This window comes from Thunnus maccoyii, chromosome 2 (genome assembly GCF_910596095.1).
Source record: "Thunnus maccoyii chromosome 2, fThuMac1.1, whole genome shotgun sequence".
Taxonomy (NCBI): Eukaryota; Metazoa; Chordata; class Actinopteri; order Scombriformes; family Scombridae; genus Thunnus; species Thunnus maccoyii.
This window is the reverse complement of record NC_056534.1, coordinates 2,222,489-2,241,046: the sequence shown is the minus strand read 5'-3', so window position 1 is coordinate 2,241,046 and position 18,558 is coordinate 2,222,489. Positions and strand designations below refer to the sequence as shown.

Genomic DNA, 18,558 nt, shown 5'->3' with positions numbered 1-18,558 from the left:
AGATCACAACCTCTTAACTTTTTTGAGTTCCTTGCAGTGCCCTAACCATAGGCTGATTCACTCGGCTCTGATGCTCCAGTCCTATAACTTGGACATTCGCCATATCATATATATATATATATATTGTCTCAGGCTCCCTGTGAATGATGTCGAATTTATTGTCGAATCTCTTTTAATTGAAATATTGGTTACTGGACAGTTGGCATAACGTTTAACAATGTGCAACAATAAAAACCATTGGATAATTTACTTCAGTAGAAAACAAACCTCTCAATAGATTGTAGGTCAATTAAGTAAAAAACAATAATCAGTGCAGAGAGAAAATATTGAAACATGATGATACAAAGCTGCATATGTAGACTAATAAGTGTTTGGTAAAGAAAGCAGAAAAACATTTGTGATTGTTAATGAACTGTCACAGAAACACAAACACAGCTTCTCTGTAAACCAGCTTTTATTTTTTGTGTTTGGTGTTCAACAAGTCACTGCTTACTCAGGCCATGTTTTTAAAGCTTTACATTAAAACTACAGACATAGTTTAGTTTACAGATTTTTACAATCACATATTTACAGACTTCTTTAAATCATAATCAATTTTATCAGTATTCAAACAAACAAATTGGCCAAAGTGGACAGAAACTAAACAAACCTCAGACAAAATAAGAAAATCCTTTATACACATTATACACATATTCTATTAATCAACTGTAGAGCTGCAACTAATAATTATTTTCATTAACAATTGACCTTGTTTTAACCTGTTTTTGAATCATTATTTACTCTGTAAAATATCAGACAATAATGAAAATATTCATCACAATTTCTAAGAGTTCAAGATGTCTTTGAATGTTTTGTCTGACCAACAGTCTAAAACCCAAAAATATTCAAGTTACCATCATATAGAGCAGAGAGTAGCAGCAAAACCTCACATTTAAAAAGATGGAGCCTGAGAATGTTTGTCTGACAAATAATTATCAATCAATCAATTCATTTCCTGTTGTTCTGTCATTAAGTGTTTCAGCACTTATTACAGCCTGTAAAATATTGACACATATTCTGTGGAGTCATGGTCTCAGCCGAACTCTACAATGAAGCTTTATGACACTGTGAAATATTCACACTTTGTTTTCTGTGGTTTCACTTCAAACTGAAAGTTTTGTTTTTTTTGGAAACTTTGTGTTTTTGACTAGAAATGAAACTAAAGTTCTGTGGATTTGATCAGATGTTTAAATAGAGATTCAATTTTAGATAGAAATCCTAGTTTGTGTTTTTTCTCAAAATAAACAAGAATGTGTTTGTATATTTACTCTCTTCAAAAACAAAGACACATTTATGACATAAAACAGGTGATTACTCTACTCAGTTTGATTGACAGGACAGATGATCAGAGGGGCGGAGTTTTTACCACCATAATTAGGACAGGGACTGAAGAATGGGTAGAGTTTCTCAGTGAAGGAGCAGCCAGTAAAGGAGTAGATAAGAGCTGCAACATCTACGTCATAAAAGGAGACCAGACCCTCCTCATAATCCACAAACACCCCCACCTTCTGAAGCTGAGACTTCAGAGAGAGACGGACTGAAGGGTAATTACAAGCTTCATACTCATTTCCATTTCTCAATAATATAGTCCAGTAACCATTCTGAGGGCACAGACTGAATTCTCCCTTCCTGTTGATCGACTCTCTGGCCACTCCTAAAGTCCAGTTAGTCTTCCCTTTAACCTGAACCTCAAAGTAAAATCTGCCTGAAGAGAAACTCTGCTTTCCTAAAACATTAACATAACGTGTAAATCTCTTTGGGTTGTCTGGGAGATTCTTCTTCACATCACCATGATTTACTTGTTTCCCATCATCAGACAGGATGAGATCAGGATTTGCTGTATCAGGATCAAGAGTCACATCCACTGCATACTGCTGGACCCTCTTCAGCTCGACCTCACCAAGCAGCTTCTTCATCTTTTTACTGAGCGTCTCCTCCAGCTGAGTCACAGCTCTCACCACAGTCCCCTCATATGATGGTGGACGGACGCTGACCTCTGTCCAGTCTTTGGTGGGTGGAGCAGCTTTCAGGGACGGGAAGTTTTGGAGGAGGTGGAGGTGGTCTTCAGAGCGTGAGAGCTGCTTCACCTCAGAACTTCTCTTCATCAGCTCAGAGATTTCCTGTTCCAGCTCTTTGATGAAGTCTTCAGCCTGTTTCTCTGTCGTTCTTTGCTTCTCTTCAATCGTCTCAATGAGCTCATTCAGGCTTCTCTCAACAGACTCCATCAGAGTGATGAAGACCTGAACACCCTCTGCTATCTCTCTGTTTGCATCTTTCTTACTGAGGTCAACTGAGTGTTTGATCTCTTGAATCTTCAGTCGTCTCTTCTGGATCATCTGCTGAATTTCAGCCTCTGTCTTCCCCAGCTCTGCCTTCTTTCCTTCATATTCTTCTTTCAGAGGAACAAACTCATGTGTCTTGTGGTCTAAAACAGAGCAGAGCATGCAGACACATGTCTGGTCGGTCTTACAGAACAGCTCCAGAGGTTTATCGTGCTTCATACACATCCTGTCTTCCAGGTTCTCCACAGGGTCCATCAGCTGATGTCTTTTCAGACGTGAAGCTGTCAGATGAGGCTCCAGGTGAGTCTCACAGTAGGAGGTCAGACACACCAGACAGGACTTCAGGGCCTTCAGTTTGGTTCCAGTACAGACGTCACAGGGAACTTCCCCTGGTTTGGCAGCTTGTTGCTCTGAGCTGCTGCTGCTGGCTTTCTGTTGAGCTTCCTGTCTGAACTGAGAAACCATCTCTGAGATGAAAGTGTTGACGTGAAGCTCAGGTCTTGTGTAGAAAACCTTTTTACACATGGGACACTTGCAAGGGACATTAATATTCCAGTATTTATTGATGCAGTTTTTGCAGAAGTTGTGTCCACATGGTGTGCTGACTGGATCAGTGAACACATCCAGACAGATGGAGCACAGAAACTGATCTTCAGATCGCAGACAGCTGGCAGCAGACATATCTACATATGTAGTGTGAAAGAAAAAAAAAACACATTCTTTATTTTGTTTCAAAAGAAAGATGTATGTTTACTGCTCCATCAAGTATCCCATGTGATATTTCGTAGTTATTTTTGAATTAAATATGCAGTGAGCAACCTTAAGCATTTAAGACGAGCTGGCAAGCCCAAATAATTTTCTCCAGTGTTGCACAGCCAGGCTAAAGGCCTTGTTCACCTTTAATGTTGTATGTGTGCTGGTTTACACAAACACAGTAAGAGACTGTCATCTGCAGCTCTTTATCTAACAGCTCATTGTGGCTGTTTCTGCTTGTACTATTCTTCCATACAATCTTTAAAATGAACCACTGACAACATAACACAGAATATGTCCATATCTTGTTGTGTAGACCAACTGTTATTGAAGAATAGCACTGCTAACAAAGCTCTGCTAACTTGGTGACAAACACCTTTTATTACCTGCAGCTGCTTCACAATAAAAGCTGCTGCTTGTTGGTAGAAAGCTTTTAATGTGAAACAGCTACAGGAAATAGAATGCAGTGTGTCTGTAGGAAGTGATCAGTAAATAGTAATAAGACCAGGAAGGTTGGAGTGAAGCTGAACTCCAAACCACAGAGATTCAGTTACAAGTTACAAAAGTCCTGAGAACTGACACAGAGAGACTGTCTTCCTGTCTGCTGTGTTAAAGCTGGTTGTTGAAACATTAAATATGATCAGTTGTACTCACCAGTGTTTGGCAGAGACTCTGCTGTGTTGTTGAGAAAGACTTGATGAACTCAGTTTAATTTTTATTTGGACAGAAGTGGAGAGACTCGACTGCAGCTCTGCTGTCGCTCTGACACACTTTTAGTTTCAGTTCTAGAGATTGACAGTAGCAGCTGTCTTCTCTTTCCAGTGTTGCTCCTCCTCTTACTGCAGCTCTGATTGTGAGTTTGTTTCCTCCTTTTGATTTACAGGATTATTGTGAAATATCATGGAGCAAAGATGATACTGTACCTGACAGGCAGCCAGTTTGTTCATGTAACTGTTGTTTCTCTTTATCTTGAACTGAGTTCAACAAATGTCGTCTGGTCAACGTTGATGTTAAATCAACAGTTATTTCAAAAACACATTTTTTAACTTCTACAAACAGTTTCCAGTTTACTTCACAAAAAGAGGTGAAAGACAGTCGACAACAACCAAAAAGATAATTTTATTCAACCACATGCAGATATGATTTCTATATTTTGCTTCATGTTCTACCTTATTTGTTCCTTTGTTGTAAAGCCAATTAGTTCAGACTGTTTTGTGGTGAACCACCACAGTCCTGACAGGGATAAATGTAGAATCTATCATCTCTGTACTGAGTGATGCTTCACACTGCCAGCACTGTCCTTTGGGAGTTTTATAAAGGATTTCAGGTAAATATCAGCTAATAACTCAAAGTATATAAATTCTGATTGGACTGTCTTGAATGTTAATGATGAGGGGTGTAAGTTAAAGGACAGGTTCACTATTTTTCAAGTGTGTCTTAAAACAGCAGTCAGGTGTCCATATGAACAGTGAAAGAGGTTTTCCTCGCTGTAATCATTCCTCCTGTTCATACTGGATATTAAAAGATCCTTCAAATGTGCTTTCAATGGAAGTGATGGAGGCCAAAATCCACAGTGTGTCCACACAGTCATTTTGTGCAAAAATGCATTTAAAACTCATTTGGATGCTGAAGCTTCATATTAGCTTCAGATAAACTTTTAAATACATTCTTGCACAGAAGGAGGACTGTGGATTTTGTCCCCCATCACTTCCATTGTAAGGTCATTATGAAGGGATCTTCTAATGGTCAGTATGAACAGGAGGAATGATTACAGCGAGAAAAACAGGTTTAATGTTCATTTGGGCTCCTGACTGTTGTTTTAAGACACATTTGAACAATTGCGAACTCGTCCTTTAAGGTGTGACTGTGAAACTTGAGGCCTCTGAGTGATTTCTACTTTATTTCGTTCCCTGTTGGACTGTAACACCACAGTTTGTCTTCTCTGCTATCGGCTCAGTTTGTCAGTTACAGACAGTGTGGATGAACAGTCTCTGTGTTTCTGATGGATGGCTGACTGACCCGGAGCAGAAAGCTGATTGGTCCTCCCCTCCAGCATGTAATGATGACATCAGCCCGAGGGCGCTGCGCTGTCAGGTTGTTGCAGGCTGTCTTGTTATTTCTCGCTCACATTGAGGAGTGAATTGCAAACACCTGATGAAACGATGATGCAAACTGGGCTGAATTTTCTGCTCGCTGCTGCTGGAGGCTCATCTGGCAAAAAAACACAGCCTCCGCGTCTCATACGATGAGTTCAGCCAAAATAAAACCTGCTTCATGCCGTCACGATTCACTGAACAAATCCAGCGTGACTCTTGTGTTTTGCTCGTTTTATATGTTTTCCTTCTCTTTCATGTTTATTCTGACTAAAAGATCATTTTTAATCAGTTTAGTCAAACCTCCCATTCACTGCCATTCAGTTGCAGTCAGAACAGGAAACAACTGGAGACTTCTAATTCAGTCTGTAATCCATCATGTGAGACAGCCAATGGTTTGCCGAGTTGCATCAGAACATTAATATCAGGATGTAAACATTTTCCTTCAAGCCTCTCAGAGTCACTCCCAGATATTGTCCAGAAACAGTTAAACTTCCGCCCCGTTCAGACAGGATGAAGATCACGGGGGGATGAAACAGTATCTGTGCTCCTGACTGAACTTGTGGTTCTGGGGAAATGACAGGATCTGGTCTGCAATAGACATGAACATTTATCAGGATAAAAGCAAAAAGAGCAGTGTTGGAACGTAACGAAGTACATTTACTGAAGTAGAAAAGTCCTCTCCACTCAAAAATGTGTTTTTCTTCTCGTTCCTACAGTTGGATGATTGTTTTTCTGTGCAGAGTTTGTTTTTACATTCATCTGCTGAAGGAGGAAAGTTTCTCTGAGCTCATTGAAAATCTGATTTTTTAAGGGGCGGGGCTACGAGCGGGATTTGTGACATCACAACTAGTTTTTGGAGCCAATCGTGGTCCAGTATGCAACTTACACAAGTGTGATGTGGAAACTTGAAACCTCCAGTGCTCAAATACTGAGAGTGAACTTTGTAGTGAAGGAGGAGACATCTGGTGAAGTGAAAACAAACCTTTTTCTACAAAATCATCTACAAATATAAAACACTTGATCGGTTTTACTTGTGAAGTGTAGATCTGAAAAGTAACTATAGCTGTGGAACAAATCGGAAATACTTTAGTAAAGTAAAAGTACCTAGAAATTGTACTTGAGTAAATGTACTTTGTTTCGTTACATCACTGCTGAGCTGTAGGTATAAATCCAACAGAAGAGAATGAAGTCGTGTGTTGTGATGGAGGAGAGAAGTAATACGGTGGAGAAGATCGGGTTCACAGCCGCCTCGCCGCAGGAAGCTGCTGGACTGTTTTTCCTGGAAGAAGACGTGACCGTCCTTTACACCGCCGTCACTGTTTGTTGTTTCTGCAGCGAAGCAACAAGCAGCTTATTCCACCAGAAAAAGACACGACAGCAGGGGAGAGAAGAGGGGAGGAGGGGAAGCAGCTCTCATCTGGAGGTCACTGTTACAGCTGCAGCTTCATCTCTCCTTCCTCACTTCCTCTCCTCCCTCTGCCCCGTCCTTTCTTCTCTACTTCCCTGCCTTCTTCCTTCTCTTATTCAGTGTCATTCCCTCTTTCTTCAGTCCCTCCTTCACCTACCTTTTCCTTTTGTCCTTCAGTCTTTGTTTTCTTGCTTTCTCACTTTCTTTTGTTCTTCCACCGACATCCTTCCCTCGTTATTATTCTTTACCTTTTTTATCACCATTTAGAAACCATGTATATTACATTTTTCACTCACATACAGATACTCAACTCTGATCTCCATCTGAACTCCTCCATCAGTTTTTATATTACCAAGATGATTCATAAATAGAATGAATATGAATAGTTTGAGTTTGCATTTAAGGCTGTGATTATATTAACATCTTGTCATTCTTTACATTAAACTCCATGCAGATTTCATGTTTCTCAGTATTGAACATCAATGAACTAATAACACTTCATTATTTTATATTCAGACATTATAAAATATATTCAAGTGTGATTTCTGACCTATTGATTTATTTTAGAAACTTAATTCAGTCAAATATTTGTTGTTTTAGTTGAATTTGGGGGAGCAAATATGACAATAAATCACACTGGATATTCTGAATTTTGGGCCGAGCAGGCCTCTATAGGTGAGTATTATACATCACGTGGTAGATGTTTACAGTTTTTTATAATTGGTTACCTGCACGGATCAATACTGAGTCCACATGTTCAAAATTTTTTGGTTTATGTTCAAACACTAACATGTGTTCATATGGATCATAACCACACTGAAATACATCTATATTCAACCAAAACACAAGACGTGCTGTCAGAAATAACTATTTTACACTACAAGCCACATTCACAAATTCACACACATTCATACGCTGAATGCAAAGTCATCAGGAACAATTTGGGGTTCAGTATCTTGCCCAAAGACACTTTGACATGTGGACTGGAGGAAAGTCCCCATATAGACTGGAAAACAGGGCAGGTAATTTCATAGGGAAAGACTTGTGAAAAGAATGGTTTCTCACCTTCTCAACCTCTCCCGTCAGAGCTTCAACCTCCTAACACCTCCCAGAACTCTCCCAGCCTGGACCCAGAGTTTCCCGACCTTTCCTGGGTTCCCGTCTGCTACCACGACCTTAAGGAGGTTTTCAGCAAGGCCCGTGCCACTTCTTTGCCCCCGCACCGAGCCTATGACTGCGCCATTTACCTGCTCCCCTGTATTTTTCCACCCAAGGGTTGGCTGTATTCCCTGTTAGCTCCTGAAACCCAGGCCATGAAAAAGTACATTGAGGAATCCCTGGCTGCAGGGATTATTTGGCCTCCCTCCTCTCTAACCCTAACCCTGCGGCCCTGCATTGACTACAGAGGACTCAACGAGATCACCATTCACAACAGGTACCCCCTCCCTTTAATTTCCACTGCTTTTGAACAACTAAGGGTGCTAAGGTTTTCACCAAACTGGACTTAAGAAATGCCTATCACCTAGTTAGAATAAGGGAGGGGTATGAATGGAGGACAGCGTTTAACACTCCCAGTGGTCATTATGAGTACCTGGTCATGCCTTTTGGACTTACCAATGCCCCGGCTGTCTTTCAGGCCCTGGTGAACAACGTCCTCTGGGACATGCTCAATGAGTTTGTTTTTGTTTACCTGGATGACATCTTAATCTTTTCCCCTGATGCACGTCTGGCGGGTCCTCTAGCGCCTCCTCCACCATCAACTCTTTGTCAAAGCTGAGAGGTGTGAGTTTCATGTGCCCTCCGTGACCTTCCTGGGGTTCATTGTGTCTGAGGGGGAGGTCAGGATGGATCCCATAAAGGTTAGTGCTGTTGTTGATTGGCCCATTCCCACTAGCTGTAAGGAGGTTAAACTATTCCTGGGGTTTGCAAATTTTTACAGAAAGTTCATCAGAAATTTTAGTTCTGTTGCTGCTCCCCTTCATGCACTGACCTCTTCCACGTCTATCTTCCAGTGGAACCCCCAAGCCGAGCTCGGCTTCCAGAAGCTGAAGACCAGCTTCACCTCAGCTCCCGTCCTCACGTTGCCTGATTCCAACCTGCAGTTTGTGGTGGAGATGGATGCCTCCGATGTGGGGGTGGGAGCTGTTCTCTCTCAGAGGTCGGCTAAGGACAATAAGTTACACCCCTGTGCCTCTCTTTCCCGCAAGCTGTCAGCCTCTGAGAGGAACTATGATGTTGGCAACCTTGAGCTGCTTGCCATTAAGGTGGCATTGGAGGAGTGGAGGCACTGGTTGGAGGGGGCTGAACAGCCTTTTCTTGTCTGGACGGATCATAAGAACCTTGAGTACTTGAGGATGGCAAAGAGGCTCAACTCTCGGCAGGCAAGGTGGGCTCTATTTTTCAACCGGTTCCATTTCACCCTGTCCTATCGCCCTGGCTCCAAGAACTTAAAACCTGATGCTCTCTCCCGTTCGTTTCCCTCTGAAAACTCATGTAAAGATTCTTCTCCCATTCTTTCCCTCTCATGCGTTGTGGGCTCACTTTGGACATTGAGAGAAGGGTCAACGAGGCCAGTGTGAACTGTCAGCCTCCGGCCAGCTGCCCACCAAACCGGCTGTTTGTGCCTCCTGTCTTGTATTCACAGGTCATCCACTAGGCCCACTCTTCCCGGTTATCCTGTCACCCTGGAGTACGCAGGAAATTGTTCGTCATACAGCAGTTCTGGTGGCTGGTCATGGAGAAGGAGGTGACAGAGTATGTCGCAGCCTGTCCTGTGTGTGCTCGCTGTAAGGTCTCCCGACGCCCAACTTCTGGTCAGCTCCACCCACTCCCTGTGCCACATCGACTTTGGTCAGACATCTCCATGGACTTTGTGACTGGTCTCCCCCTTTCTGAAGGTAACACCACCGTCCTCACGGTGGTGGATAGATTTTCTAAGATGGTCCACTTTGTTCCCCTGCCCAAGTTGCCCTTGGCCAAGGAGACGGCCAAGATGATGTTGCATCATGTTTTTCGCCTCCATGGCTTCCCCAGGGACATTGTGTCTGACGGGGGTCCGCAATTTGTGGCACAGTTCTGGCGGGCTTTCTGCTCACTCCTGGGAGCATCTGTCAGCCTCTCATCGGGCCACCATCCCCAAACCAACCGTCAGACAGAGCAGCTGAACCAGGAGCTGGAGACCAGTCTACGCTGCCTTGCCTCCCAGAGCCCCAACACATGGAGCAGACAGCTCACCTGAGTTGAGTATGCACACAATTCTCTCCCATGTTTCTCATCTGGTCTCTCCCCCTTTCAGTCTATGCCCATGTATATCAACCTCCTCTCTTCCCTGCCCTGGAGAAGAAGGTTAGTGTGCCCTCTGCACTGGCTCTGGTCGGCCGCTGTCACCACACCTGGGCCCGGGCCCGACGCACCCTGCTGCGCAATTTCAAGCGTTACAAAAAGGCGGCTGACTGGCGGCGGATCCCTGCCCTCACATACAAGAGCGGTCAGAAAGTTTGGCTCTCCACTAAAGACCTGCCTCTCAGAGTGGAGTCCCAGAAACTCGCTCCCAGGTTTGTCGGGCCCTGGCTGGATAGCTGAGTTATGTTTTTGTTTCTCCCAGTGTTCTTTGTCTTGTGCTTCCTGTTTTATTTTTGGTACTCACCTTTTATCTCGTTTCAGGTTCTTCACTTCCTGCCCTCGTGTGTCTCCCTCTTGTGTGATTATCTGCCCTGCCCTAATGTATTGCACCTGTGTCTCATTGTCTCCCCTCCCCCACAGTGTTTAGTCTCAGTGTTCCCTTCCTTCTGTGCTAGTTCGTCTTGTTCCTGTGTGACAGTGTTCCAGCCTTTTTCCTTGTGAGTCTTATAGTTTCCTGACCTGTTTTTGCCATTGACCTTGCCTTTTAACCTACTGATATGGATACTCTTGTTTTGCTGACTGATCACCTGTGTACCGACCAAGCTGTGATTAAAGGACTGATTTTTGAACTTGCCAACTGAGTCTGTTTGCATTTGAGTCCAAGCCGTGGTTCAGTACCTGACACCGCAGCTCAACGGGGAAACACATGGAGGGAATTTGATGCTAAAAAGACTGTAAATGTGGCAGATTTTCACTTGATATGACTAACTCAGACTGCTGAAGCCTCATATAAGCTTCACATCAACTTTTAAATGACTGTGTGGACACATTGTGGATTTTGGCCTCCATCACTTCCATTGAAAGCAAATTTGAAGGATCTTTTAATATCCAGTATGAACAGGAGGAGTGATTACAGTGAGGTAAACCTCTTTCACTGTTCATATGGACACCTGCTGTTTTAAGACACACTTGAAATGCTGTGAACCTGTCCTGTAAGTTACACCTCTCACCATTAACATTTAGGAAAGTCCAATCAGAATTTATATGCTTTGAGTTATTAGCTGATATTTACTTGAAATCCTTTATAAAACAGAATTGGCTCCCACTTTTGAAACTCTTTTACAAACTGTTGATTAAACTAGACTTTTGTTTGCTGAAAATATGGTTTTCTTCCGTGTCCTAGAGACACTATGTTTACATCTTTTCATTTAAAAAAAACACTAAAATATGTTATTTGTCAAGTGGTGTCCAAACTTTTGCATATAGCTGTATATACCTATACACTACAGGATCCTTCTCACTTCAATATTTGTGTCACACTCTGCCTGGACTTTGTGTGTTTTTTGGTCTTTTTGTGTTTTTGTGTTCTTTGGGGTTTCCTGGTGTGCACTTCTGTTTAGTCCTTCTGGTCATGTGGGTTTTCTTGTTGTAGTTGGGTGGTTGGTTTGGACTGCCTTTTGTTGTTTGGCCTGGCGTGTTGTGTACTTGGGTTGGGGTTCATGGTGGTTCTTGGATGGGTTAGTGTGGGTTGTATTTGGAGTTTTGTGTTTTTGGTTTTGTTGCTGTGTTTCCCTTGTGTGTTCATGTGCTCCTCCTCACTGCATCACCCTCATTAGCCCTGCCCTGCTTCCTGTGTTTCCCTCAGCCAATCACTCCCAGTCTGCACTTGTGTCTTGTCACCTGTTCCCCATTCCCTGATTAGTTTAGTCTGTATTTAAGGTCTGGTTTTAAGTTGAGTCTTTGTTGGATCATTTGTTTTGTTCAGTTTGTTCTGTGCGGTTCTGTTTTGCCCTGTCCTGTCCTGTCCTGTCCTGTCCTGTCCTAACCACCTCAAGATTAAAGGTTTTCGTCTACCCTCCAATCTCTGCATGCTGGTCTCTGCAATTGCGTCCATTTTGCTACTCAACCTGACAGAATGATCCAACCAAACATGGACCCAGCAGAGATGGACCCGGTTTCTGTTTTCCTGCCTTTGATACACCCTAATGACTCTGATGGTGAGCACATGATCAACTTTTTCCGGTCCGTCCATGAGGAGGACCCCATTCTGGCAAAAAGGTTGATGGCAAGTCGCTGGGAGTCTGTGGAGCATGAGGCTCCATTTCCCAGTTCCTCCGTCCCACCCAGTAGCCATCCTGCCTCCAACCCAGCTGACCCCCCGCCTGCCAGCTTTTGCCATGCTAGCCTTCAGCCTGCACCCGGGATGGCTCGCAACCAGCCAGCCCCCCAGTCACTTAGGGTTAGGGTTGTGAGCCTGCAGCCTGCGAGCCACCACTACTGCCATTCTGCTTCCACACCGGACATTCCTGCTCAAATGACTCTATTTGAGTTTTTCTGCCTTCAAGCAGCTAATATGCCAACAAAGATTCAGCTAGCCAGCAGTCTGCTTCTCGGCCGGGCAGTCCTCAGCCCCCACCCCGGCCTGCCTACCACCAACCTGCTGGTCTCGATGCCGCTCCGATTCAGGACTGCTACTTGGGCACCTGTCTGGCTCTGGGAGGCCCTCAGAGCGCCAACCAGAGGTCCAGTCATCAACGCAGACGACAACACCGTTCCTTGGGTCACCTTGCCACCTGGCCTGTCTGCCCCAGCGCCTCAGAGTCTCCGCTCCCCAGCGCCTCAGAGTCTCCGCTTCTCAGCCTCACGAAGACTCAACCCTCCGTCCCTGCTGGCGTGCAGCAACTCCCTGTCCCTGTGGGCCGCTGCAGCTATCCTCTATTCCTGCTGGGCCGCCACAGCAATCTTCTGCTCCTGAGCTGCGCCAGTCCCCCATTCCTGAGCTGCACCAGTCCCCTGTGGCGTCGCCCCCAGAGTCTGCAGCATCCCCCCCAGTGACTCCGCCCCTAGAGTCTGCAGCATCCCCCCCAGTGGCTCCGCCCCTAGAGTCTGCAGCAGCATCCTCAGTGGCTTTGCTCCCTGAGGGGCTCTGCCTTTGCCTTCGCCGTCGGCCTGCAGCCCGGCCTCCAGAGGGGTTCCGCCTTCGCCGCTGGCCTGCAGCCTGGCCTCCAGAGGGGTTCCGCCTTTGCCTTTGCACATTTACTGACACAGTTTAAGGTATTGTAATAAATATTGTATGTAGATTATTTTAATAAATAATTGAACTGATTTGATTCCTTATTTCAGTCTAATTTATTTCATTAAAATAGTGCTTCCATCTATTTTCTTGATGTAACTTGAATTTACCCCCAATGAACAATAAATTCTTATCTAATAAAAGGTTTCTGTTATTGTAACTGCAGTCATCAAGATTTACTAAAACAGGTTGAGGATTCAAACCATCCAACTCCTGCTAACAAACACTTTTTAATTCTTTAAATGTTCCAAACATCAGATTGACAGCAGAGCTGCTGACATGACGTTAGCTCTGTGGCTAACAGGGTTCACACTACAACTCCCAAACTCCCAAAGAACAGTGCTGGAAGTGTGAAGCATCACTCAGTACAGAGATGATAGATTTTACATTTATCCCTGTCAGGACTGTGGTGGTTCACCACAAAACAGTCTGAACTAATCGGCTTTACAGGAAAGGAACAAATAAGGTAGAACATGAAGCAAAATACAGAAATCATATCTGCATGAGATAAAATAAAATCATCCTTTGGTTGTTGTCAACTGTCTTTCACCTCATTTTGTGAAGTAAACTGGAAACTGTTTTTAGAAGTTAAAAAATGTGTTTTTGAAATAACTGTTGATTTAACATCAGCGTTGACCAGACGACATTTGTTGAACTCAGTTCAAGGTAAAGAGAAAAATAAGTTAATAGTTACATGAAAACTTCAGCAATAAAAACTGGCTGCCTGTCAGGTACAGTACCACCTGTGCTCCATGATATTTCACAATAATCCTGTAAATCAGAGGGAGGAAAATAACTCATAAGAGCTGCAGTAAGAGGAGGAGCAACACTGGAAAGAGAAGACAGCTGCTACTGTCAATCTCCAGAGGTGAAACTTAAAGGTTGTCAGAGCGACAGCAGAGCTGCAGTCGAGTCTCTCCACTTCTGTCCAAATAAAAATTAAACTGAGTTCATCAAGTCTTTCTCAACAACACAGCAGAGTCTCTGCCAAACACTGGTGAGTACAACTGATCATATTTAATGTTTCAACAACCAGCTTTAACACAGCAGACAGGAAGTTCCACTCTTTTCATTTCATACTGACACTTGTGAAATTAGTGACAATATAACTAAAGATGTTTTTACACAGATTCAGTGAAACAACTTTAATTGTTTTTTAAACAGTCTCTCTGTGTCAGTTCTCAGGACTTTTGTATCTGAATCTCTGTGGTTTGGAGTTCAGCTTCACTCCAACCTTCCTGGTCTTATTACTGTGAGACTCACCTGGAGCCTCATCTGACAATGTCAGGCCTGGAAAGACATCAGCTGATGGACCCTGTGGAGAACCTGGAAGACAGGATGTGTATGAAGCACAATAAACCTCTGGAGCTGTTCTGTAAGACTGACCAGACATGTGTCTGCATGCTCTGTTCTGTTTTAGACCACAAGACACATGAGTTTGTTCCTCTGGAAGAAGAATATGAAGGAAAGAAGGCAGAGCTGGGGAAGACAAAGGCTGAAATTTTGCAGATGATCCAGAAGAGACGACTGAAGATTCAAGAGATCAAAGATTCAGTCAACCTCAGTAAGAAAGATGCAAACAGAGAGAAAGCAGAAGGTGTTCAGGTCTTCACCGCTCTGAAGGAGTCTGTTGAGAGAAGCCTGAATGAGCTCATTGAGACAATTGAAGAGAAGCAAAGAACGACAGAGAAACAGGCTGAAGACTTCATCAAAGAGCTGCAAAAGGAAATCTCTGAGCTGATGAAGAGAAGCTCTGAGGTGAAGCAGCTCTCACACTCCGAAGACCACCTCCACCTCCTCCAAAACTTCCCGTCCCTGAATGCTGCTCCACCCACCAAAGACTGGACAGAGGTCAGCGTCCGTCCACCATCATATGAGGGGACTGTGGTGAGAGCTGTGGCTCCGCTGAAGGAGACATTCAGTAAACAGATGAAGAAGCTGTTTGAGGCTGAGCTGAAGAGGGTCCAGCAGTATGCAGTGGATGTGACTCTTGATCCTGATACAGCACATCCTGATCTCATCCTGTCTGATGATGGAAAACAAGTAAATGATAGTGATGTGAAGAAGAATCTCCCAGACAACCCAGAGAGATTTTCTCTTTGTCCCTGTGTTTTAGGAAAGGAGAGTTTCTCTTCAGGCAGATTTTACTTTGAGGTTCAGGTTAAAGAGAAGACTAAATGGACTTTAGGAGTGGCCAGAGAGTCCATCAACAGGAAGGGAACAATGGCAGTGAAACCTACGAATGGTTACTGGATTATATGGTTGAGAAATGGAAATGAGTATGAAGCTCTTGATGAACCTTCAGTCCGTCTCTCTCTGAAGCCTCAGCTTCAGAAGGTGGGGGTGTTTGTGGATTATGAGGAGAGTCTGGTCTCCTTTTATGATGTAGATGCTGCAACTCCTATCTACTCCTTTACTGGCTGCTCCTTCACTGAGAAACTCTACCCATACTTCAATCCTTGTATTCATGATGGTGGTAAAAACTCCGCCCCTCTGATCATCTGTCCTGTCAATCAAACTGAGTAGAGTAATCACCTGTTTTATGTCATAAATGTGTCTTTGTTTTTGAAGAGAGTAAATAAACAAACACATTCTTGTTTATTATGAGAAAAAACACAAACTAGGATTTCTATCTAAAATTAAATCTCTATTTAAACATCTGATCAAATCCACAGAACTTTAGTTTCATTTCTAGTCAAAAACACAAAGTTTCCAAAAAAAACAAAACTTTCAGTTTGAAGTGAAACCACAGAAAACAAAGTGTGAATATTTCACAGTGTCATAAAGCTTCATTGTAGAGTTCAGCTGAGACCATGACTCCACAGAATATGTGTCAATACTTTACAGGCTCTAATAAGTGCTGAAACACTTAATGACAGAACAACAGAAATGAATTGATTGATTGATAATCGTTTAAATTATTTGTCAGACAAACATTCTCAGGCTCCATCTTTTTAAATGTGAGGTTTTGCTGCTACTCTCTGCTCTATATGATGGTAACTGGAATATTTTTGGGTTTTGGACTGTTGGTCAGACAAAACATTCAAAGACACCTTGAACTCTTAGAAACTGTGATGAATATTTTCACTATTTTCTGACATTTTATAGAGTAAATAATGATTCAAAAACAGGTTAAAACAAGGTTAATTGTTAATGAAAATAATCATTAGTTGCAGCTCTACAGTTGATTAATAGAATATATGTATAATGTGTATAAAGGATTTTCTTATCTTGTCTGAGGTTTGTTTAGTTTCTGTCCACTTTGGCCAATTTGTTTGTTTGAATACGGAATAGATTGATTATGATTTAAAGAAATCTGTAAATATGTGATTATAAAAACCTGTAAACTAAACTATGTCTGTGGTTTTAATGTAAAGCTTTAAAAACATGGCCTGAGTAAGCAGTGAGTTGTTGAACACCAAACACAAAAAATAAAAGCTGGTTTACAGAGAAGCTGTGTTTGTGTTTCTGTTACAGTTCATTAACAATCACAAATGTTTTTCTGCTTTCTTTACCAAACACTTATTAGTCTACATATGCAGCTTTGTATCATCATGTTTCAATATTTTCTCTCTGCACTGATTATTGTTTTTTACTTAATTGACCTACAATCTATTCAGAGGTTTGTTTTCTACTGAAGTAAATTATCCAAATGTTTTTCACTGTTGCACATCGTTAAACGTTATGCCAACTGTACAGTAACCAATATTTCAATTAAAAGAGATTTGGCAATAAATTCCGCAAACTCATTCTGTACCAATAGAACAAACCACTATCAGCACAGAAAACCAGTCTGGATCAACAGCCTGTGGACTCCTGTTCCATGTCAATAGTCAGTAAATTATTGCACCAGTTTGTAGCCATTTTTAAAAGGCTGGTTGATTTCCTAAAACAGCTGATTTCTGTAGTTTTTAAAGGATGGGTTCATAATTGTTCAAATGTGTCTTAAAACTTTTCATCAACCCAAAATGGTGTCCTAGATCTCACTTTGAGACTCGTCCACCAACAATTTGGCGACCAAAGACAGACTGCGTCAGAAATTTAAGACCAAATTCTCACAATGTGACTGGTACTACAACCTACGACTACAAATTAAACCAATCAAACCAAACCGACTGACACAGAATAAACTGGCCGGCATGACAAATTTAAGAGTAGAAGTCACTTGTTCTCTTTAAAGGATGGGTTCACAATTTTTCAAGTCTGTCTTAAACCAACAGTCAGGAGCCCAAATGAACATAAAAGCTGTTTTTCTTGCTGTAATCATTCCTCCTGTTCATACTGACCATTAGAAGATCCCTTCATAATGCACTTACAATGGAAGTGATGGGGGACAAAATCCACAGTCCTCCTTCTGTGCAAAAATGTATTTAAAAGTTTATCTGAAGCTAATATGAAGCTTCAGCGTCCAAATGAGTCAAATCAAGTAGATATCTTTCAACGTTGCAGTGTTTTTAGTGCCAAAGTCCCTCTTTTTGTTACTATACTTCCACCACAGCTCAACAGGGAAACACTGTCCGAGGAAACACAAAGAGGGAATTTGATGCTAAAAAGACTGTAAATGTGTCAGATATCCACTTGATATGACTAACTCAGACTGCTGAAGCTGAATATAAGCTTCACACAGACTTTTAAATGACTGTGTGGACACACTGTGGATTTTGGCCTCCATCACTTCCATTGAAAGCACATTTGAAGGATCTTTTAATATCCAGTATGAACAGGAGGAATGATTACAGCGAGGAAAACCTCTTTCACTGTTCATATGGACTCCTGACTGTTGTTTTAAGACACATTTGAAAGATTGTGAACCGTCCTTTAAGTTACACCCCTCACCATTAACATTTAGGACAGTCCAATCAGAATTTATACACTTTGAGTTATTAGCTGATATTCACCTGAAATCCTTTATAAAACAGAATCTTCTCCTACTTTTAAAACTCTTTTACAACCTTTTGATTAAACATGACTTCTGTTTGCCTGAAAATATTGTTTCTTCCATATCCTAGACAGAATGTGTTTAAATCTTTTCAATTAAAAAATCACTAATATATGTTATTTGTCAAAAGGTGCCCAAACATTTGCATACAGCTGTATATACCTATACACTACAGGGTCCTTCTCACTTAAATATTTGCACATTCACTTATGAAGTTTAAGGTATTGTAATATATATTGTATGTAGATTATTTTAATAAATAATTTAACTAATTTAATTTTTATTTCAGTCTCAATTATTTCATTAGAATAGGACTTCATCTATTTTCTTGCTGTATCTTGAATTTTCCCCCCAATGAACAATAAAGTCTGATCTAATAGAAGGTTTCTGTTACTGCAATAAAAGTTTCTTAAACAGGGAAGATCATTACAGTCATCAAGATTTACTAAAACAGGTTGAGGATTCAAACCATCCAACTCCTGCTAACAAACACTTTTAATTCTTTAAATTAATTCTGCATCGGACAAAGGACTTCTCTCTGTTCTTGTCTTGTTAGATCTTAGTGCTGCATTTGACACAATTGACCATCACATCCTATTACAGGGACTGGAACAATTGGCATTAGC

At 42.1% G+C, this 18,558-nt stretch overlaps 2 protein-coding genes across 2 annotated transcripts; one reads left to right on the top strand and one right to left on the bottom strand.

The window, feature by feature from the left end:
• Window positions 1–436: 436 nt before the first annotated feature.
• LOC121880769 (E3 ubiquitin-protein ligase TRIM21-like) lies at window positions 437–3,002 on the bottom strand. Its single transcript, XM_042388279.1, has one exon. It carries the CDS (start codon window positions 3,000–3,002, stop codon window positions 1,356–1,358), a length of 1,647 nt encoding a protein of 548 aa, XP_042244213.1. The 3' UTR covers window positions 437–1,355.
• A 10,951-nt stretch (window positions 3,003–13,953) lies between these two features.
• On the top strand, window positions 13,954–16,388 carry LOC121884239 (zinc finger protein RFP-like). Its single transcript, XM_042392934.1, has 2 exons — window positions 13,954–13,990; window positions 14,172–16,388. Exon 2 carries the CDS (start codon window positions 14,275–14,277, stop codon window positions 15,517–15,519), a length of 1,245 nt encoding a protein of 414 aa, XP_042248868.1. The 5' UTR covers window positions 13,954–13,990; window positions 14,172–14,274; the 3' UTR covers window positions 15,520–16,388.
• Window positions 16,389–18,558: the final 2,170 nt, after the last annotated feature.

Excerpts from the sequence above, each read along its gene's own strand:
- LOC121880769 (XM_042388279.1), bottom strand. The coding sequence starts at position 3,002 with ATGTCTGCTGCCAGCTGTCTGCGATCTGAAGATCAGTTTCTGTGCTCC.
- LOC121884239 (XM_042392934.1), top strand. The coding sequence starts at position 14,275 with ATGTCAGGCCTGGAAAGACATCAGCTGATGGACCCTGTGGAGAACCTG.